Raw genomic sequence first — 22397 nt, 5'->3', positions numbered from 1 at the left:
GATGCCAGGAGCTGGATCCCAGCTCTGCTCCCTGCTGAAGGCACACGTGCAGCAGGGCTTGGGAGCTGGGCTGTGCTTCAGTCTGCCACTGGCACCAGGCTGGAGAGGAAAACTGAGAACTCCAGGGAGAAAATGTCCACAGGGGATCCCAGGGATGTGTGGATGAGTTGTGCACTTCATATTGGCTTAGAGAAAGGGTTTCCCAGTGCTCAGGGACTGGGATGCCCTGGAAGAGATTCAAGTTTCAATCTCTTGTAAGGCTTGTTGAGTATGGGCCATCCCCTCAAGGGCTTGGGATGGAGCTGTTAATGCTGGCAGGGCTCAGGAAGATTTAGGAGCCAGACCAGGTGGTGCAGGGCTGTCACCACATCCCCCTCCACCACTGGGTCTCTCCCCTCACCCTGACTCCTCCAGTCCCTTCAGTGGCACACTCTAAGGACTCCAGGAGCCAAACCCAGGGTGTCATAGCTGGGGCATGTGGGGCCAAGTTTCCCAGTCCTGTGGGATGCTCAAGACCAGGTGAGTGAGCAAAGCTCCCAGTGAGTGGTCACTGTGAGTCAGCCCACAGCCCAGTCAGTCACTGTGTTCTGAAACTTTTGCCTAAGAAAACAAACAGTTCCCGAGCTTAAAAAAGAAAAACATTTAAAATCAACCTCCAGGCTCTCCTGTGTGTGCAGGAAGGGCACCAACAGCTGCTGTCCACGGGGCGAGGGGCTGGTTTGGGGCGAGCCCACTGTGTCACCAGTGCCCTCTGTGTCCCCACGTGCCAGGTGGCACAAACAACATCTCTAAGGCTTCTACCGAGGGGAGGTTTTGGTGTCCAGTGCCCCGGGCTGGTACAGGTACCTCCAGATGGCATAGTAGTGGGTGCCAGCTCCCATGGCCACGAAGAGGTGCCAGATGGCGTGGGCGAAGGGGATGCGCCCGTCGCTCTTGAAGAACACCATGCCCAGGCAGTAGAAGAAGCCACCAGCCACCAGCTCCAGGAGGCCATCCCTGTTGGGCTGGGAGCAGGCAATGCTCAGTGAGGCCAAGGCAGTCTGACCACTCCCCACCACCCCACTGAGACCAAAAGTGGTGTCCAGCTGCAGCTCTGGGCTTCTCTGCCTTCTGCTACACCCTCCTCCCCAGCAAGGCAGCAGGGACCCAGCAGCCCTGGGAGAAATGGAACTAGATGGTCCTTAAGGTCCCTTCCAATCCAGACCATTCTATGATTCTGTGATCCTATAATTTTCAAACCACAGTGCCCAGGAAGGAGATCTGGGAGAGATGCACGTGGTGCTGCCAGGCAGCCAAAGCACCTGCAGAACCAAGGTGAGCTACATCATATCAGGGATGGCTTTATCCCTCACCCAGCCTGGAGACTGCACCAGCCCACAGGAGACAAATTGCTCTGAATTTTCAAATCCATCCTGAGGAAAATCCTGAGGGATTTGTCCCTCAGTCTGAGCCCAAGTAGGGCCTTACCATGGAGAGGATGACCAAGGCGGGGAAGAAGCCCATGATAACGTAGCACACCAGCTCCACCAGCTTGTACCTGTGACAGACAGACAGAGAGGCAGCTTGGAGCAGGGACAGAGGGAGGCTGAGTTTTATGCTTGACATTTCCACAGTAGTGCTACAGAGGAAGGGGTGGCAGTGCCATCACAGCAGGTCCCATGTCCTCATGTGCAGACCGGCTTGGGACCTGACACTTGGGACTCCGGGGTGACATCTGGAGATTTTGGCTTTTTATTTGGTGCCACCACATGGAGGAAGGAACTCATGGCAGCAGTCCCTGCTCCTGGCCCGGGTCCCACACGCCCTCCAGCCCGGGGGGTGCAGGCACTCACCGCTCGTGGAAGAAGAAAACGTAGATGGTGCCGATGGATGCCATGATCCAGATGATCCAGCGCATGTGGGAGGCCCAGGGACCCAACTCCCGCAGGTTCAACCTGCAAGACCCAGGGCTGTGGTGAGGTGGGTCCAGGGCAGCACCCTGGGCTGGGCTCAGCCCCTCACCCCCGGGGCTGTCCCACGACAGCATCTTGTAACTTCAAGAGGTTGGAATCCATAGGATGTGAAGGTTTTGTGGAAAGGGGTGAGGTACAACCTCAAGAAGAAGCAAAGCCAGAGAGGGAAACTCTTTTTGTTGGAACCAGGATGATTTTTTTCCCCTTCAGCGGGGGCAGGTGAAGGCACCAGGAACTCACCAGGGAGCGTAGGAGGCAGCGATGAAGAAGTAGATCACCATCCTGTCAAACATGTGCAGGCAGTGCTCCACAGTCCTGCAGGACAGACAGATGGGTCACAGCACTGGGGGTATCTGAACCCTCTCCCCCTTCCCAAGCAGTCAGGTATGGTACCTGAGATGCCTCTTCTTCCAGGAGATGGTGTGGAAGATGGTGGAGACAATGAAGAGGCTGGACAAGCCAAAGCCATAGATCCAGGCTGAGATGGTTTCCCACTGGTCATCAGAGAGGATATAGAGGATGGAGCTGCCAAGGATGCTTGGCAGGATCCAGAGCTGGAAGGGGAAGCAAACCTGCTGTTGACTCTCTGCATTTCCATTAAGGAGCTACAATAGAGCCTCCACTTCTCCTTTCAGGTGTTTCTTTAGCTTCTGGTCAAAGGTACCACCCCTAAGGGGCAGGCAGGGTCCCTCCCTGCATGGTGCAGCTCCAAAATAGTTTGTCCAGAAGGTAGGGAGGAGGAGGAAGGCACAAGGAGGATGACTGTGTCTGAGTCATCTCTCAGGACTCAGAGTGGGAACTGTCAGCTCCAAAAGAAAGCCTGGTGGGGGGAGAGGTCCTTCCCACTGCTACACAGACAGCCCCATGGGCACCTGTCACATCTCTTGCTGTGAAACAATCCATTTTCAGGGAGCTTTGAAAATACTTCTGCCCCACCAAGCCCACAGCCAGCTTCCCCAGGGACATGGGGCCACAGTGGGGGAGAGCAAGGGAGATGAAAATCAAATTCCCAGGGCAGAGGAGGGAGAACATCCCAATCCCCAGGAATACACAGGGCACATTTGCCTCAGACTCGCAGTGACTGCCCCAGAGCTGAACAAAGATGTTTTTGGGTGTCCCTTGAGGTTCCTCAGTGGATCCCCAGAGGGATGAGCACCATCCTCCCTCTCCCAGGGACAGGGACTCACAGCGTGGGTGGCACAGTTGGCTGCGTGCTCGTATTCCGTGGGCTGGTACCTGCAGTTGGATGGGACACGGTGATTCATGAATCTGCAGAGAGAAGTGGGGAGAGAAACACACTCAGGGGACAGGGATGGAGCAAAACCCTTCTGGAGGGATCTGCACAGGGCCTGCAGCCCTACCATGGCTCAGCTTTGCTCCAGCTGCCCTGCAGAAGGGACACCAGGGCACAGCCTGTCCATCTGGCTGTCCCCAGCTGCCCAGGTCTTGCTCAGCCATGGATGAGGCTGGAGCAGCTCCTGGGAGCTGCTGCTGCTGCTTGGAGAGAAGAAGGCAGGAGTCAGCTCTGCCAGTGGCTGTGGGCAGAGGTGGGAAGAGCACCAGCAACAAAGAGGGAACATAGGGCAGAGCTGTGGGACCCCAACCCATCCAGGGGTGACACCTTCATGTCACAGCAGCGTGGCCAGCTCCAAAAAGGGTATCCCTGCAAGGCCTTTGGTTTCTGGGTACCACCTGCAGCTACCCCCAGGGTTGCACATCCCAACAGAGATTGCTGTGGGGGAAAGCCTACTGCCCTTCCATGGAAACCTGCATCTTTATTTCTGTTTCTCTTAGTCTTAGGAGGCAGCAGCTTGCTCTTGGTGTTCACAGGAATGTATTGATTTCCCGGCTGGACCAACAGACAGAGATAAAAAATAGTGTCACTGCATTTCTAGGTGTGCAACAACAAATTAAACGTGCATATATAACAGCTCTGAGCACAGCCTTGTCCACCACCCTCTTCTGGCAGGAGACAGCATTGGAGGCTTAGCAAAGGGAATGAGAAACAGGGAAATGGAGAGGGTTCCTTCCCTGCTCCTCAAAATCAGGGATTTTAGGACTCTTCCTGCTGTGGCCAGGTCAGGATGGCTGAGCTGAGCTGCAGGGCAGGACCTGGGCTAATTGCTCTGTGACCCTGCTCGCCCCCAGCTCCAGCACCATCTGCGGCCTTTCACAGCTGAGTTGTGCCCAGCAAAGGGGCTCAGGGGCTGGCACGACCTTGTGCTGGGCACAGGCTGATGCCTCAGGCCGGGGATGCTTGGAAAGGCAGGAAATGTCCCCTCTCCCTGTCCCCACCCACCCACTCTGGCATCTCTTGCCTGCTTGGCCCCACTGCCTGTTAAAACTGAGCCAGGATGGTTAAATGGCTCAAATGACAAGGATTTGGCGTGTGGGGAATTGTGCAACCACAGTGGGGTGAGGGGAGCCCCAGCAGGTGACAGTGACAACCCACAGAGGGGTCCTGTCTCCAGCCTCTGCCCTGCCTCCTGCCAGACCCTGGCACTGTGGCAAGAAATTCATGGTCCTCATCACCAAAAAATGTCTGGAATTAAGGGGGGGAATGGAGGGGCCAAGCTGCCACTGCTCTGTTCACCAGGGCTGCCTGTGCTGGAGCCATGTCCCCCTGGCAGGAGGAGGCTTCTGTCCCCAGCGTTGCCAGGAGACTGTCCCCAGCTTCCCTCCACTGTCTGCTTCCCTTTATTTTCCCTTTTAATAACCAGAAGGAGGGGGAAGAGGGGAGGTCAGACGCTCACCAGGGCTCACAGGGGGTAAATGGGGCTGAGCAGGGCTGGGAAGAAGCTGGGGGACATGTCCCCCCACATCCCTGGGGACATGGCTGTACCCAGAGCACTGTCACCTCCACCCCAGGGACACCAGGGATGCCCTCCCCATGCAGGCACATGGCTGATAAATAATTATCAAACGGCTTGGGAATGGTCTGTATCAGGTATCAGTAACATTAAAAAATGCACTATATGGACCATCAACCAATGAATTAAGCAACAGTTGGATAGTAATTAATCACCTTTCCTTTGAAGCCCTCTTCATAGCATATTTACTTACAAAGGGAAAGCATTTGGTTTTTATTTTAAAAAATACTACAAATCACCAACGGCCAGCTTAAGTGAGCATGGAAGACTGACAAAGACATGGTAATGTTTTTTCTTTTAAATCCCTCACAACCTCATCACGTACTGTGGCAAGAAATTACATTTGATAAAAAAAATAAAATATAAAGCTTTAAAAATAGAAAAAAAAAAAAATTAAATAAAAAATAACTTTAAATAATTAATTAAAATACATTATTTACATTTGATAAATAAAATAAAATAAAAAGCTTTAAAATAGAAAAAAAAAAAAAAATCAAATAAAAAATAACTTGAAAAAATTAATTAAAAAACAATGATTTACATGTATTAATTTGCATTTGATAAATAAAATAAAAAGCTTTAAAAATAGAAAAATAAATAGAAAATTAAATAAAAAATAACTTGAAAAAATTAATTAAAAATCAATGATTTACATTAATTTACATTTGATAAATAAAATAAAAAGCTTTAAAAAAAGAAAAATAAAATAAAAATTAAATAAAAATAACTTGAAAAAATTAATTAAAAATCAATGATTTACATTTATTAATTTACATTTGATAAATAAAAAAAATAAAAAAGATTTTAAAAAGAAAAATAAAATAAAAAATAAATTAAAAAAACTTTAAAAAATTAATTATAAATAAATTATTTACATTTCTTAATTTATATTTGATAAATAAAAAAAAATAAAAAGCTTTAAAAATAGAAAAATAAAATTAAAATTAAATAAAAAATAACTTTAAAAAATTAATTAAAAATAAATTATTTACATTTATTAATTTACATTTGATAAATAAAATAAAATTAAAAGCTTTAAAAATAGAAAAATAAAATAAAAAATAAAAAATATTTTTTAAAAATTGATTAAAAATAAATTTTTTACATTTTTAATTTACATTTGATAAATAAAATAAAATAAAAAAGCTTTAAAAATAGAAAAATAAAATAAAAATTAAATAAAAAATAACTTAAAAAAAAATTAAAAATCAATGATTTACATTTCTTAATTTATATTTGATAAATAAAATAAAAAAGCTTTAAAAATAGAAAAATAAAATAAAAATTAAATTAAAAAAACTTTTTAAAATTAATTAAAAATAAATTATTTACATTTCTTAATTTACATTTGACAAATAAAATAAAATAAAAAGCTTTAAAAATAGAAAAATAAAATAAAAATTAAATAAAAAAACTTTAAAAAATTAATTAAAAATAAATTATTTACATTTATTAATTTACATTTGAAAAATAAACTAAAATAAAAATATTTACGGCACTGTAAAATGCTGTAAAATGCTGTAAAAGTTCCATAAAACGAAGTGCCGTAAAGTGCGACTGTCGTAAAGCGCGACTGTCGTAAAAGGTGCCGTAAAGCGCGACTGTCGTAAAAGGTGCCGTAAAGCGCGACTGTCGTAAAAGGTACCGTAAAACGCGACTGTCGTAAAAGGTGCCGTAAAGTGCGAGTGTCGTAAAAGGTGCCGTAAAGCGCGACTGTCGTAAAAGGTGCCGTAAAGCGCGACTGTCGTAAAAGGTGCCGTAAAGCAAAACTGTCGTAAAAGGTGCCGTAAAGTGCGACTGTCGTAAAAGGCGCCGTAAAGCGCGACTGTCGTAAAAGGTGCCGTAAAGCGCGACTGTCGTAAAAGGTGCCGTAAAGTGCGACTGTCGTAAAAGGTGCCGTAAAGCAAAACTGTCGTAAAAGGTGCCGTAAAGCAAAACTGTCGTAAAAGGTGCCGTAAAGCGCGACTGTCGTAAAAGGTGCCGTAAAGCGCGACTGTCGTAAAAGGTGCCGTAAAGCGCGACTGTCGTAAAAGGTGCCGTAAAGCGCGACTGTCGTAAAAGGTGCCGTAAAGCGCGACTGTCGTAAAAGGCGCCGTAAAGCGCGACTGTCGTAAAAGGTGCCGTAAAGCAAAACTGTCGTAAAAGGTGCCGTAAAGCGCGACTGTCGTAAAAGGCGCCGTAAAGCAAAACTGTCGTAAAAGGTGCCGTAAAGCAAAACTGTCGTAAAAGGTGCCGTAAAGTGCGACTGTCGTAAAAGGTGCCGTAAAGCGCGACTGTCGTAAAAGGTGCCGTAAAGCGCGGCTGTCGTAAAAGGTGCCGTAAAGTGCGACTGTCGTAAAAGGTGCCGTAAAGCGCGACTGTCGTAAAAGGTGCCGTAAAGTGCGACTGTCGTAAAAGGTGCCGTAAAGCGCGACTGTCGTAAAAGGTGCCGTAAAGCGCGACTGTCGTAAAAGGTGCCGTAAAGCGCGACTGTCGTAAAAGGTGCCGTAAAGTGCGACTGTCGTAAAAGGTGCCGTAAAGCGCGACTGTCGTAAAAGGCGCCGTAAAGCGCGACTGTCGTAAAAGGTGCCGTAAAGCGCGACTGTCGTAAAAGGCGCCGTAAAGCAAAACTGTCGTAAAAGGTGCCGTAAAGTGCGACTGTCGTAAAAGGTGCCGTAAAGTGCGACTGTCGTAAAAGGTGCCGTAAAGCGCGACTGTCGTAAAAGGTGCCGTAAAGCGAAACTGTCGTAAAAGGTGCCGTAAAGTGCGACTGTCGTAAAAGGTGCCGTAAAGCGCGACTGTCGTAAAAGGTGCCGTAAAGCGCGACTGTCGTAAAAGGTGCCGTAAAGCAAAACTGTCGTAAAAGGTGCCGTAAAGCGCGACTGTCGTAAAAGGTGCCGTAAAGCAAAACTGTCGTAAAAGGTGCCGTAAAGCGCGACTGTCGTAAAGGGTGCCGTAAAGCGCGACTGTCGTAAAAGGTGCCGTAAAGCAAAACTGTCGTAAAGACGGTCGTAAACCGCGACTGCCATAAAGAGACTCGGGACACAGTGAGAAGCACTTTAATAGTATCTGCTGCCGCGATTTCGCTGGTCCCAGCTTGCAGGGCAGTGGTTGAGCTCCTTGCTGCAAGGGGGACGCCTGCAGCACCTGCCTCGCCGAGCTCTGCTCCTGCCGCGAGCCCGCCCCTTGCCGCCGCGAGTCTAGAACGGGACACGCCCCCCACCTCCCCGTCGGACCGCACAGCTCCGGCACCCGCAGTCCCGCTGTCCCCTGCCGCCCCGCGCCCCGCCCCCCGCCCTCGCGGTCCCGGCGCCCGGCCCCCGCCACCCTTCCGGAGCTCGAGGCCCCTGCCACCGCTCCCGCCATCCCCGCCTTTCCCATCCCGTTGGTCCCTGCTGTCTCGGCTACCGCGGGCCCCGCCCCCTAATCCCGTCTCTACGAGCCCGCCCTCCGGCGTCACCGCGGCCCCGCCCCCTCGTGCCCCCGCCGATCCCGCCGCTTCCCCCCCCCCCCCCCCCCGTTACTCGCGAGTGCGGCCGCTCCTGCCGCCCCCCGCTTTCCCCTCGCCCCCTTTGCCGACACAGCGGGGCCGGTGGTGGCCCAAGTCCCGTCGCTGCCGCGTCTTTGCAGTCCCCTGCGGCTCCCGGATCTGCAGTGCCGAGTACGCCTGGCGCGGCCGCGCTGCGTCCCCAGCGCCCCTTGTGCACGTTGCCGCCCCCCCACCCCGGCGTTTAAGCGCAAGCAGCACACTCCGAGCTGCCCACGGGCTCCGCGGCAGGGGAAACGCCCCCAACAAACCCCGTCCCTGCCGGCGTTTCGGCGCAATCCCCTGGCCCCGGCACAGCACCGCTTGCGCTGGGACCTGGGCGCCCCAGCCACTCAAGCCACCCCGTGCCGGCGCCGCGGCGCTCCAGCCCAGCCTCCCATCAGTGCCGTCCGTGGTCGCTTCCCCGCTCCTGCCGCCGCCGCCGCTGCATGGCGGGCCGCGCCGCGCCTTCCCCCCCGCACCCTCCCGCTTCAAAGCAGCTGAACGGCGCGGCTCCGCCGCCTCCGGCAACCACGGACGTCCCGGCATTCCGTTCCACGACCGCAGACGCAGCCCCGTCTGCCGTTTCCGCGGCTCCGCCACCTCCCGCACCCCCCGGCCCGCCCGCCGCCATGATGACTGCCCGCGCTGACCGAGTGACGGAACCCACGCATGCGCAGTTGCTACAAGCCCCGCACCAGCGATATCACTCCGCGCCGACTCATCCAAGTACAGCGCCGCTTTCGGGATCAGCCGCACGCATGCGCAGTTCTATCTTCGCGGCCCCGCCGCGGCCCCGCCGCGGCCCCGCCGCGGCCCCGCCGCGGCCCCGCCGCGGCCCCGCCGCGGCCCCGCCGCGGCCCCGCCGCGGCCCCGCCGCGGCCCCGCCGCGGCCCCGCCGCGGCCCCGCCGCGGCCCCCCCCGCTGCTTTCGCCGCTGCTTTCGCCGCTGCTTTCGCCGCTGCTTTCGCCGCTGCTTTCGCCGCTGCTTTCGCCGCTGCTTTCGCCGCTGCTTTCGCGCAGCCCCGCCGCGGCCCCCCCCGCTGCTTTCGCCGCTGCTTTCGCCGCTGCTTTCGCGCAGCCCCGCCGCGGCCCCCCCCGCTGCTTTCGCCGCTGCTTTCGCCGCTGCTTTCGCCGCTGCTTTCGCGCAGCCCCGCCGCGGCCCCCCCCGCTGCTTTCGCCGCTGCTTTCGCCGCTGCTTTCGCCGCTGCTTTCGCCGCTGCTTTCGCCGCTGCTTTCGCCGCTGCTTTCGCCGCTGCTTTCGCGCAGCCCCGCCGCGGCCCCCCCCGCTGCTTTCGCCGCTGCTTTCGCCGCTGCTTTCGCGCAGCCCCGCCGCGGCCCCCCCCGCTGCTTTCGCCGCTGCTTTCGCCGCTGCTTTCGCCGCTGCTTTCGCCGCTGCTTTCGCGCAGCCCCGCCGCGGCCCCCCCCGCTGCTTTCGCCGCTGCTTTCGCCGCTGCTTTCGCCGCTGCTTTCGCCGCGGCCCCCCCGCGGCCCCGCCGCGGCCCCCCCCACTGCTTTCGCCGCTGCTTTCGCCGCTGCTTTCGCCGCTGCTTTCGCCGCTGCTTTCGCCGCTGCTTTCGCCGCTGCTTTCGCCGCTGCTTTCGCCGCTGCTTTCGCCGCTGCTTTCGCGCAGCCCCGCCGCGGCCCCGCCGCGGCCCCCCCCACTGCTTTCGCCGCTGCTTTCGCCGCTGCTTTCGTGCAGCCCCGCCGCGGCCTCGCCGCGGCCCCCCCCACTGCTTTCGCCGCTGCTTTCGTGCAGCCCGGTCCGGTTCCGAGCCGCTGCATGCCGCTGTCCGGCCACAGCCGGCATTCCTGTGCCCTGTCACGCCACTTCTGCCGCCACCGCGCCTATACACGGCACCACAGCAGGCGAAAACTGCAGCCCCTTGCATGTATCCTGCCGCGTCTCTCGCTCTGCCGGGCACCGCGGGATCCCTCGCAGCCGGTAACCGTGCACAACCGATACCGAATGTGCCTCCGCGTTTTCGCCTCCCACACCCCTAGCACCGACTGGGACTACTTTGTGTCACTGTTCGTCTGCACAGCCACATCCATGCACACAAACCGGGCAACGAGGAGGAGGAGGCTGGAATATGACAGCTGCTTTAATAAATACAGGACAGACAGAGAATTATTGCGCCCCTGCAAATGCCAACCCTTTGATCCCAACACAAAAGAATTTCGAAAAAGAACTGTTACCAAACACCCCCAGAGTCCCCCCAGTGTTTGGGACAGATTTCTCGACCCAAAAGGAGACACTAAACCCTGAAAAATCGCCAGCATTAATGCCAAAATTAGAAAACTCACAAAAATCTTTTGATAATTTTAAACTAACAGACTGCTGTGAAAACAGCAATCACTTGTTTTTAAAATTTTTAAAAGTTTAATAGTAATAAAATGGTTATAAAAATAGTAATACAATTAGAGTAATAATAAATTGGACAATTTGAATTAGGACAATATGAGATAACAAAAACAAAGAGTTATGGACGTCCGGGTACCTTTTTCTGGGCAGCATGAGCCCAAAAAAGAACCCACGTTAACAAAGGATTGACCCTTAAAAGCAATAGCCTGTTGCATAGTCATACACTTCATCCATGATGCATAAATTCCATTCAAACACAGGATTCTGTGATAGGACACAGAGGATGGATGGACAGACAGACACTGACGTCACAGTTGCTGAGGAAACACATTCAAGGCCTTTTCCTCCGATTTATTGATTTTAACAAAGCCTGCTCCATCTTCCCTCTGCTCTGGCTGGTGCTGATCACAACAGCAAAACAGATCCAATTCCACAGCCCCCTCCCCAGACCCTTTGGGAAGGTTTTCCTGGGGTGTAAATATCCTCCCTAGCTCTGGCACAGGGGTAGAGAAGCTGGGAAGGACCACCCAAACCATGTCTATGTAACAAGGTTGGAGAGCATTTATGTTCCTGAAGCCCAGAACAGTGTGGTGAGAGGCACCACAAACTCCTGCTTTTCCCAGAGGGACAATAACCTTGAGGAAGAACCTTTTTGGTTTTTTTTTTTTTTTGAGCTGGGGAGAGGTTGTTCTTATTTTCCTGCTTTCTAGTAAGCATCATCCTATGGATGGTGGGAAATGGAGCATCAGGGAAGTGGGAGCTGGGGGGGGGGGGGGTCAGCCTGAGCCCCACTTTTGGCACCTGCACTGTGTTTTGGAGTTAATTTGGCACATTTCTGTGGTCCTCTATGCTCTTGCTTTGCATAGCAAAGGGGAATTGCATTGCATAGGGTGGGAAGAAGGTAAGAAAGGGATATAGTGAAATTTTTCCTCGGGAGGGCTCATGTGGGACTCTGAGCTCTCCTGAGGGCACCAAGAGAACCTGAATCAGTCACTCCACAGTCACCTCCCTCTGCAGAAATGGGAGCAGCTGGTGTTGGCACATCCCCTGGCAAGGCAGGATAAGTCCCTGGCTGCACCTTATTTCCCAGGGGTGCAGAGGTCATTTCCTCCCCTCCTCTCCCAGGATTTTATGGACCAGCTTGTGCCATCCCTGTGTACACTGGCATGAATGCAGGGCATGGGGAGCTCTGCAACATTCCCAGCCTGCAGACAGTGTGCAGAACCAGCCCCAAAGCACAGCTCCAAGCTGGACAGACAGATGGATACACTTGGAAGCAGCACTTGTGATTGTTGGGTGCAGGAAGCCACCAGCAGTGCTCACACACCACTGGGTGCTCCCAGTGCAAATCCAAGAATTTTTGGATTTGCACTCAGCAGGTGCTTCAGGATGGCAAATCCAAGACACAGAGAAGTTCAAAGACAGAGCAGGAGCAGGGTCAGGATCATGTTCACTCCCAGGGATGCTGTGTGGGAAGCAGGGAACCAAAGGGTTGCCGGCCACCTTCTCCTCCTGGTGCTGCTCCTGGCACACCCCTACAACTGCTGTATGAAGAGGGGGGGCTGCTGAGGGTCTGCCCAGGGGTTATTCACTGCAATCCCAGGGTTTTTGCCTGCCCTACTTGTGCCTGCTTTCCCCTGGCCCCTTTCCCAGGGAGGGAGCCTGAAAAGGGCCAGTACAGCAGGCTCTGGCCAGGGAAACAATGAGCCCCTTGTCCCTGGGCAGAGTGCAGAGCTGCCTTCCCAGGCCTGCTCCTTTCTCCTGCTCTTTCTCCCACTCTCTTGGGCTGGTTTTTTTTTTTTTTTTTTAATATGGCTTTAGGGGTTCTTACTGAGTTTTTAAAAGACTTTTATCCACCAACAAAATTCCAGCCTCCAAAATCGTGCAGATCTGCCTGGCTCTTGCTTCACCAGGGTGGGAAGAAGGGAAGAAAGGGATATAGTGAAATTTTTCCTCAGGAGGGCTCATGTGGGACTCTGAGCTCTCCTGAGGGCACCAAGAGAACCTGAATCAGTCACTCCATGGTCACCACACACTCACACAAGCAGAGCCATGGGACACTTTCAGGAAAGCTGTCCCCTGCACACATGAGGGGAAAGGCCTCAAAAGAGGCCCAAGCCAGGCTGCAATTTGGCATAGATGGGATTTAGCCCTGCCTTTGACACAACTCCCTGGCTGCCCTCTGCCACATCTCTTCATGTCCCTCTCACTCCCCTTTCCCCTCTCTCCAAGTGAGGATAATAATTTTGACATCCTTTAGGCAAGCCAGTGGTGGATAATGTGAGGAGGGTGTAAAATCACGCCAAAGACGTGGATGGGGAGGTGTGAGCTGGGCCTCTGCCCTTGGAAAGAGCTGCTCCAACACCTGCCCTCCCCAGGCCTGCCATAAATCAGGCTGTGCATGTGTCTGTGTGTCTGTGCACTGTGGGCTGGGTGCCATGGGGACAAGGGAGCAGTCAGCAGGTCCAAGGTCATCCCAGGTGATACAAATTTCCCCAGTGCAGCTCACCTCTACAGGTTTCACCTGCAGATGGATTATAAAAGGGCTGGGCTTGCTCAGGAGTTGGCCTGAAGCCTGTGGAGATGGGTTTGCTGCACATCCACCCTCCTGCCCAAGGAGCTGGGGCTCCTCCAAGCTCTGTTCCCTGCTGGGCACTTCTGGGGATCTGGCTGCAAAGGAAGAGGATTTCTCCTTTTGTGCCTGGATGTCACAGCTGCTTTTAAAGCAATGGGGGAAGATCCTGGTTGTGGTCAGAGAGGAAGGATTTGCTGGATGTTGATCAGCAGTGGAGGGAAGTCCTGCTGGGGCTGTCCCTTGGTAGAACAAGTGTCATGATGCCTGAGGTGTCAGTGATGGAGCAGACGTGTCCCTGCAGGGCAGATCTCACTCTCTCACTCCTCAGGGCCTGGCCTGGGTTTGCTCTGACAGCCCTGAGGCTGCACACCCAGCACAGATGTCAGGCTTGGTCCTGGGGCTCACATGGGAGCTGCTGTGGTGGCATCCCCTAAGCTGGGGCTTGGCAGGGGCCCTGCCTCTGATCTGGGATCTGCTCAGGCTCCAGCTGCATCCCTGGTAAGAGGCTTCAATCCCTTGAGCTGCTGTGTGGTTTTTGTCAGCTGAGTCCTGGGGAGCAGCGTGTGCTGGCGTGGGGCCTGGCTGCTGCTTGTGCCCAGCTCACCACCACAGGGCCCACAAGGTGCAGAACCAGCAGGAAACCCCCATGGCCCACCTGGAGCCCAGGAGATCCCCCAGAATTTACTGCTTTATCCAGCCCAGGAGCACTTATTAAACCCTGCTTTTCCTTCCTACCCATTGACGTGGGAATGTTTGCCACTGGGAAGCAGAAACACCAAGGCTGGCACTGCCCAGCAGTGCCATCTGCAGTGCCACCCACATGGGCACAGGAGGCACCTGCTGGGGGCTGGAGCCTCCCTTCCATGCCCGTTCCTCAGAGCCTGCCTGCTCCCACGCTCACATATGGCTCTGCTGCTTTGCAAAGCTGGGTTGGAAGCAGCTCCTGGGCCTGGCCTTGGGCCCCTCCTGTGACTCCCATCCCATGGGAGAGGGGCAGCAAGGCTGATGGAGCAGAGCAGGATAACCCAGGGTTTTCTTTTTGTCACACTTCCTAGCACAAGGAGCTGGCAGCTTGGGCATGGAGCAAGAAATTAAAGGGTTTTTTATCTAAGCCAGCATTTCCTCACCTTTCTCATGGGTAAGTTCACCAGATTTCTGGAGTAACCCACCCAGATTCCCCTGGTGCAAGCCTTGCTTCCACAAAGCGAGTCAAAAGGGGCAGCAGATCAAATCATCACCCATGTCCTCATTCCTCCCATCCCAGCACTCTGAGCACCCTGGGCTGGCTCTGGACCATGCCCTGGCACTACACAACCTGCACACCCTGAGAACCCATGAGCAAGGGCTGCTGCTGACTCAGAGGAGCTCCCAGAGAGGGGCCCGTGCTCAGCCAGGTCCGTGCTGTCCCTGGCTCTGAGCCACAGGCACAGGTGTTCCCTGAGGAGGGACAGAGGAGGCAACCCCTGACACACCCTCAGAGGATGCAGGAGGGACTGTGCTGCTCTTCCCCTCAGTACCAAGGGCATCCAAAATTCCTTTTTTACTCAGGGACAACCATGGGATGCTCCAAGCCAGGCATTGACCATTTCTGCACCCACCAGAGCCCACGTACACCCAGCAAGGCTTGGTTGGTGGTGGAAACTCAGCAGTAATTCCCAACTGTCCACATCCCCCTCCTGTGGGCAGGGATATTTCTTTTTCTCCCCAGCTCTCTATGTGGATGGTATCTCTAAACTCTTCCAAGGTAATTCATGACCCTGCAACCACAGCAGAGCTGTTTGTTTATTCACAACAGATGGGATTGGTGAGTGTTTCCCAAATTACTTTCTGAGCTGGGACTTCTTGTTTCATTTGGTACTCATGAGACATCCAACAACAGCTGATTAGTCACAAAATGACTCTGATGTCCCAGGTGTTTGGTGAATGTTGGAAGGACTGTTTTCAGAACTGCAAATCCTCTATTATTCATTAATTTCTTGTTTGGAAAGTCATTGTGCATGTTCCTTGCTGCCTTGCCTTGAGCAAGGAGTCAGTGGGAAAAATCCTGAGCTGGCTCTGCCTCTTTAACTGCAGCAGCCCCAGGAGTGAGTGTGACCACTGGATCCTGTGCCTGCTGGCACAAGATTTGGATAGTTTGAGGGCTGGAGCTTTCCCAGCCTCTAACCCTGGCTGTGACTGTGAAATACATGGGCAGGTGAGCAGTCCCAGGTTCATAAAACCTCCCCACAGCATGGCCTGGGAGACACAGCCAGGCTCTCACTTGGGATTCCCAGATGCTGCTCAAGTACAAATCATATCTGTAAATTATTCAGCAAATGCCTCTGGACAGCAAAGGCAGAGAAGGAAAATCATGTATTTCACCAGCCAAGCAGGCAGATAGTAAGATTTCCATTAGTATTACTTACAACAGAGAGCAGGGCTGTGTCTAATGCTGCTGCTCAGCACAGAGAGGAGCCAGCTCCTTTCCCTGACCTGATGATCTCTTTCTGCACAAAATCCTTTCCTCAGCAGCAGCAAACCCAGGCTGTAAACTCAAACAGGAGCACAGAGTTGACTCCAAATTCTCCTGAAGGTCAGCACTGCTTGGCTCAGCTCAGTGGTCTCTGACTCATGCAGCAGGAATATGACACCTGTGGTATCATGTTATCATGAGAGGTTCAGTGTTATCACAGAGAGCCCCTCTGGACTCCCTCTGCATGAAAATGTTCCGTTTGTCACACCTGGAGAGACCTGATCTGTGTGTTTGGCCATGTCTGCTCTGCCTTTCTCAGATCCAGCCCCTGGCAGCAGCATCTCTGGAAATCAAACAGAACTCCTCGTGCAGCTGCAGCCAGGCACCCCTCAGGAGTGAAGGGCTGGAATAAGTTGTGCTTTTTTCCCTTCTTTTCTTTGGGAGTTGTACTTGTTGGCATGGCTTTGTCTCACTGTGGAGCTGGGGGTGTGGGAAGGGAGGAGGAGGAGGAGGAGGAGGGGGGGAGGCCAGCCCTGGCAGAGCCCCATTTCTCACAGTCACTGACCTGCAGGGCTGGGCACTGGCTTGAATTTCCCATGGGTGGTGTTGGCTGCTACCTCATGAAGCTGGACACAGCAGACTGTGCCAAAGAATCACATCAGGCTGATATCCAACACCAGCTGAAGGAGGGGAAGGATCATGTGTTTCCCAGGCAGCCAAGAGACCGTCCTTGCCCCAAAAGCACAAGGCATGGGGCTTGGTTTGCCCACTCCTGCACATCTTCAGTGTGCTGGTCCCCAGCTGAGCCTGTCCTGCTGGATGCCCCAGCCCTTGCAGAGGCTGGAACAGGGCAGTTTGAGCGGATATCCCATCAAAAATGCTGCTCTGAGAGCTTGCTGCCTTCCAAACACCTGGCTCCCATTATGCACCCTGAGGTAACTCCTACTGGTGCCATTTTAAGAGGGTATCTGAGCCAAGCTGGCCCCACAAAGCAACCAGCATGGAATTGGTTGGTAATAGCAGCTGATCCTGGTTTTCCCAGGCATTTTGAGGGCCTCCCCATCTCTTGGAGCAGTGCCTTTTGCATCTGGGGGGATCTGTCTGCTCAGCTGGGGACAGACTGACAGGTCCTGATGGGGTTGGTGCTTGCAAGGTGAGCAGCCCCTGCCTCTGGAGGAGCTTCAGGCTGTGGTATCAACACTGAAAGCGTTTCCCTTCTCACTGCTCCATCCCACATGGGCTGTGGGGGAAGCTGAGCTCTTGGAAAGCATCTTGGAGTGTGTGGGAGCAGGAGAGGGCTGCTCATGTTTTCATGGCAAAGCAATGGAGAACAGGTCTTCCCAATGTGGTTGCTCTGTCCAGGCTGTCAGCCTGACATTGCTTTCCTTGTGTTTGGAGTCTGAGCACCCCAACATTTCCTATTTCTCCTATTCCTGCTGGTTCTCCTCTTCCTGTCTTGGCCAGAGGTGCTGGAATAGCTGATTAATATCTCTTTGCTTAACAATTACAGGTGCAGGGAGAAACAAGGAAGGTCTTTCCACCTGCCTTTCCCCACATTCAGAGGATTTGGGTCTGAGCAAGTGTAGAGCTCAGACCTCCATCCCCTCATGCTGGTGAGGAGGTGGCAATGCCTGCATTGCAGGCACAGGGAGGTGGGGACAAGCCTGGACCATGCACCTACAGAGCCCCTGCTCCTGGGCTGAGACCTCAATGTGGATTTTCCCATTCTCTTTGTGTTACCCATGCAAGGCAGTCCAAGCAAACACAGGAAGATTTAGAGCCTTTACCATGGACAAACCCAAGGAGCTGCTATCAGTCTGTGAGGATGATTCAGTGCCCTGCAGCTCCCAGCAGAGCCCTCTCCAGTGCTGCTCCAGAGAGGCTGAAGCTGGCTGGGTACAGCAGCTCCCTGATTAATCACATTTCCTTCCAATTACCGCTGTGAGTGGCCAAGATCTGGGAAGCATTCAGGGAACTAACTACTCAGCCCCATGGCAGCTACGTGGGCAGGAAGGACCAGACCACGTTTGAGTTAAAACTGGGCCAAAAGAGGGTCAAAGCTGGTGGTGAGGGTCAAGGAGGGTTTGGTTACCAGGTCAGTGTAACCTGACCAATGAGCCCAGTGATAAAGATGCAGCTTGGTCTGATGTGCTGGTCTGGGAGGAACCCAGCACCGTTTTGGTGAGCTGGGAGGGAGGAATAACCCTGTGGTGGTTGGATAAAGCAGGAGGAATCACATCTGCTCACACTTGGTGCTGTGCTGGTGTCGTGGTTAAACCTGGCCCGTGGGGCAGGAGATGGATATTGCCTGCCAGGGCTGTGAGTGACAGGGAAAGCCTTGCAGCAACCGAGCTTTGAAACTCCATTTCCCCACCGTGTCAGTGATGAAAGAGCCTCCCGGGCCCCAGAGCAGAGCAGAAACCACCGAGTTTGTCATTTATAACCTCAAATGGCATCGCCTGCACCCTGCTCCACCACGGTGGCAGCTCCTCCCTTTGCATCCTTCCCCTCTGCCCCAGCTCTGCATCTCCAAAGCCCAGCCAGGAGGGATTTAGAGACAGCCTGGTGTCCCTCCAGCCCTGAGTTTTCTCCTGGCAGTTCACAGAACGTTCCCACATTGATCACGGCTTTTCATCTCTTTGTTCTCACACAACAGGTCTTTCATCACCACACTGTGTTTCATTTATTCATTTTGCTGGGTGTATCAATGGCCAAGTTCCTCCTTTCTTGGTCCTGGCTCAAAATTAGATAAAATGACATGAAAAATGAAGCCTGTTTCAGGCTTTTCCTCCACAAGGAAAACTTTGATATTTTGGGTTTTTTTTTTTCAAGGAACACCATAAGCAAGGCCACATTCTCTGAAAAGATATTGCAAGATAGAATCACAGAATTGTTAAGGTTGGACAAGACCTCTAAGATGGAGTCTGACCATGAGCCCAGCAGTGCCATGTTCACCCCTAAACCACTTCCCCAGGTGCCACATCCCCATGTGGTTTTGACAACTTCCAGGAATGGTGATTCAGCCACTTCCCTAGGCAGCCTGGTTTAATCTTTCCTAATATCCAATCTAAGCTTCCCCTAGTGCAGTTTGAGCCTATTTTGTCTTATCCTGTCCCTTGTTCCCTGGGAGCAGAGCCTGAACCCCACCTGGCTGCACCCTCCTGTCAGGGAGTTGTGGTCACTGAGAAGGTCCCCCCAAGCCTTCTTTTCTCCATGCTGAGCTCCCTCAGCTGCTCCTTATCAGACTTGTGCTCCATTATCCTTCTCTGGACCTGCTCAGACCCAACACCTTTCCTGTAGTGAAAACTGAGCACAGGATTTGATTCTGCTGCCTTGAAGGATATGTGCCACCATGAGTCCCCTGGCTTCTGCTCACCCCAATTCCCACCTCAAAACTCCCTGAAAGAGCATCCCAGGCACAAAGGAAGGAGCAGCTTTAGGGTTTCTTTTGGGACATGGCCCAGCAGAGCATTTCCATGGAGAGCAGAGCTGGTGTACACAGAGGGAGGGGGGACAAGGATTATCCCACTGTTATTTTTGAGCACTGGGCTAAGAGGATCTCTGTGATGATACAGGAAGCCCTGGGTTAGCATCACGTGCTGGGGACTTTCTTGGGGTGAAAGCCAAGGGAGCTCCCGTCTCCTGCTGCTCCCCACCCAGCCCTGGCACACAGTGAGAGCTGGGGGATTCCCTGTGGATCTGCCCCTCCGTGTGCCCCAGAGCCCCTGCCCTGCATGTGGGCACCATCCCTGTAATGCCTCATCCCACTGAACAAGCTGTCTCCAGAAAGGACCACCACAAGGCTGGAGCAGGCTGATAAAGGATAAATCAAGCAACAGGTTGGCAGATGGGCTCTGCTGGGGGGGAACTGGTGTCAGTGGGGCAGCCCCTGATCTGCTGCCCAGTTCCCAAAGAGCCTCTGCACCCCTGCCATGGGGTGGTTTTCCTCCTGCTCTGGGGGCACAGAGCTTTGCTCAGCTCCATTTCCCCCAGCTCTGTCCTTTGCATGCCAGCAGGGTGGGGGAGTGAAAGGTGGGGGTGTGAAAGTCTTGAATTCTCCATTTTTCACAGGGTTTTGTACCAGGCACATTGTGCAGATCTGCTGGGTGCCTCCTGCCTCTTCAGCAAGCAAAGGTTATCAGGAGGCAGCCACAGCCTCAAAAGGGTCTTTGAGCAAGTGGCCACGTTTCAGGCAGGGTTTTGGAGATGTAAGCATGGATTTTCCCCACAGGATACCTGTAAGGAAAGGAGCTGATGGCTGGAGGAAGTCGGAGGATGGTCTCCTGTCCTTACCCAGCCCAGACAAACATCCCTCAGAGATTATCCTGCCTGGAGCAAGCAAGAAACACCATCACCGCTTCTTTCCACACAACTTTCTCTCTGGTATCTACCCCTAACAGGACCACGGGAAGTCTGGAAGTGGCAGCACAGAGCTCAGTGCCCTCAGGGGCTGTGCCAGCCCGAGGGACCCTACACAGACAGAAAAACATCCCCACCACAGCCCCAGGGAGCTGGGAGCAAAGCCTGTCCTCGGAGCGGGGCTGAGCACCCCCGGCAGCCGCTGTCCCCACCTGTGCAGCACCCGGTGCCTCATCCCGGGCAGGTGTTGTCCCCACGTCACCTGCCAGCTCCCTGACAAAGGCCACACCTGAGCCCGCAGCCGCGCGTGTGGCCAAGCGCCCTCTGACCCTGTGCTCAGCAATCCTCAGGTTTCCCCCCCACACAGGTAACACCGGGAGGTTTCCTGCTACACCTGAGCTCTCCAAACAACTCCCGGCTGCTGCTGGAAAAGCTCCCTGGGGATTTCATGGAGGGAGAGAAGGATCCACCGCCCGTGCCATCCCATGGGGACCCTGTTGAGCCTGCGGGTCCAGGCTGGCAGAGCCGCCCCGAGGGGGTTTCACCGGGGTGCAGAGGGACCCTGGATCGCATCGCTCCCTCCATGGGGGTTTGGAGCCAGCGTTAGGGTCTGTTCCCTCGGGAGGGCAGGATCCTGATCCTGCCGCGGGAGAGCCGCGGTGAAGTTAGAGCCAGCGAAGGCTCCCAAGGATGCCGAGAATCCTTTAGGGATGTAAAAAAGCAGGTAGCCGAAAGCCCAGCCCGCACCTGCCCTGTGCTCTGAGGCACTCAGCAGCTTTCCAAGATCCTTGCGGGCTCCATCCCCGCCGAGCCGTGCCCGGGGAGGGCTCGGGGAGCTGTCCGGGAGCACCGGGGGTCGGGGACCGCCGCGCCGATGGATTTACCTGGCGTAGCGCGTCTTCTGGAAATCCAGGAGCCGGGACACGAACATCGCGGCGGTGCCATGGGGGTCCCGGGCAGCGGCGGCTGCTCAGCCCCGGCCCGGGGGAACGGCACCAGCTCGGCGAGCTCCGGCTGCCGACCGGGAGAAGGGGCGGCCGGCACAGCCCAGCCCGGCACGGCACAGCCCAGCCCGGCACGGCACAGCCCAGCCCGGCCCCGGCCCCCTCCCGCCCCCTCGGCCGCTCGGGAGAAGCGACACGGGCAAAACAAAGGCGACCTCCGGGAGAGGGGAGCCAGCCCCGCTGCCGCCCTCAGATGTGCAACGAGGAGGAGGAGGAGGGAAAAAAGAAAGGGGGGTGTGGGGGGGAATCCCTTCCAACTCTTCCCGGCCACAGCAACCTGCGCGATCTCCCTCCGCCCCCCGGCAGCTTTAAGCACAGCTAAAAATATCCCCCACCCTCCCCGCTGCCACCCCCGGGGGATCAAATAGCAGCAGATTTGAATTGAAAATGTGATTAAAGCATCGGGGAGGGGGAGAGCGCCGAGTGCCGGCAGTCAGACGCTCCCCCCGGTACCCACCCGCTCTCCCCGGTTCTGCTCCCCCCGGCTGGGTCTCCCCCGAGGCATCTCTGCCCACCCCGGGGGCAGCGCCGTCCCCAAGGAGCTGGTTTGTTTGGCTTTGTTTTTATTTATTAGGTTTTAACGATTTTTTTCCCCATTATTTTCCAGAGGCTGGGGTGGGTGGCTCTGCCACCATCACTGCGTGGTGCCCCTGGGAGGGGGCACAGCTCCAGCACCCCGCCACCCCTCCCTGCTGGGGAGAAGGGGGATAAAGCAGCACGACAGCAAGGCAAGGATTAAGGACCACAAAATCAGCCCATCTCCATGGTAAAGCCTTCACCCCTCCCTCCTCTACATCACTCAAGCAGGCTCCTACAGGAGGTGACATCCGAGGAACGTCTGAGGTTGGGCAGATCAGAGGGGGGAAACAAAAGGTGATGGGGGCTTGTCTGGGGGCAGATGGGGGTCATCCTTCACACAGGGACTGCAGGCAGCCTCAGGCCAGCAGCTGAGGGACAAGAAAGGAGAGGTCAGCAACATCTGGAGAGCCTTGGTCACCCCAACAGCACCTCTCCTTCTGGAGCTGTGGCAATGGGGCAGCTGAGGACATCCTGGAGAGAAGGACTGTGCTTGTATGGCCACTTCCATGGGAAATGGGGCACACACAGCTCTTCCAAAAGCCAAAGCAGACCAAAAGGAAGGAATCCCTTCATTCAAAGCATGGATTAATCCTGGCACCCTCTGCAAGCCCTTCCAACAGCAGCTCAATCCCTCAGGGGGTGCTGCAGGTGCAGCTGCATTGTGGGGTGTCCCCCAAGCACACCAGAAGCACCCCAGGATTCAGCAGCAGGTTCAGCCTTCCTGCACGATTCCCACT

General features: G+C 54.1%; 1 protein-coding gene across 2 annotated transcripts; it reads right to left on the bottom strand.

Annotated features, from left to right (window-relative positions):
• Positions 1-625: 625 nt before the first annotated feature.
• On the bottom strand, positions 626-21378 carry MMD2 (monocyte to macrophage differentiation associated 2). Of its 2 annotated transcripts, none has more exons than XM_071443924.1 (7): positions 20962-21378; positions 3140-3221; positions 2346-2506; positions 2193-2267; positions 1833-1934; positions 1468-1537; positions 626-1004 (listed from the first exon to the last, which is right to left on the bottom strand). In XM_071443924.1, the coding sequence occupies exons 1-7, from the start codon at positions 21006-21008 to the stop codon at positions 798-800; spliced, it is 744 nt and encodes a 247-aa protein (XP_071300025.1). In that variant the 5' UTR covers positions 21009-21378; the 3' UTR covers positions 626-797. The 2 variants fall into 2 exon arrangements, with proteins under 2 accessions (XP_071300025.1, XP_071300026.1); XM_071443925.1 differs by lacking the exon at positions 20962-21378 and adding an exon at positions 3314-6040.
• Between the last annotated feature and the right edge of the window lie 1019 nt (positions 21379-22397).

This window comes from Agelaius tricolor, unplaced genomic scaffold (genome assembly GCF_023055355.1).
Source record: "Agelaius tricolor isolate 1412-34295 unplaced genomic scaffold, bAgeTri1.0.p SCAF_19, whole genome shotgun sequence".
Classification (NCBI taxonomy): Eukaryota; Metazoa; Chordata; class Aves; order Passeriformes; family Icteridae; genus Agelaius; species Agelaius tricolor.
This window is presented reverse-complemented; position numbering and strand designations above follow the sequence as displayed.

Excerpts from the sequence above, each read along its gene's own strand:
- MMD2 (XM_071443924.1), bottom strand. The coding sequence starts at position 21,008 with ATGTTCGTGTCCCGGCTCCTGGATTTCCAGAAGACGCGCTACGCCAG. Across the intron at positions 2,507-3,139 it reads CCAACTGTGCCACCCACGCT|CTCTGGATCCTGCCAAGCAT; the intron begins GTGAGTCCCTGT and ends TTCCCCTTCCAG. Across the intron at positions 1,005-1,467 it reads CCTTGGTCATCCTCTCCATG|CCCAACAGGGATGGCCTCCT; the intron begins GTAAGGCCCTAC and ends GCCTGCTCCCAG.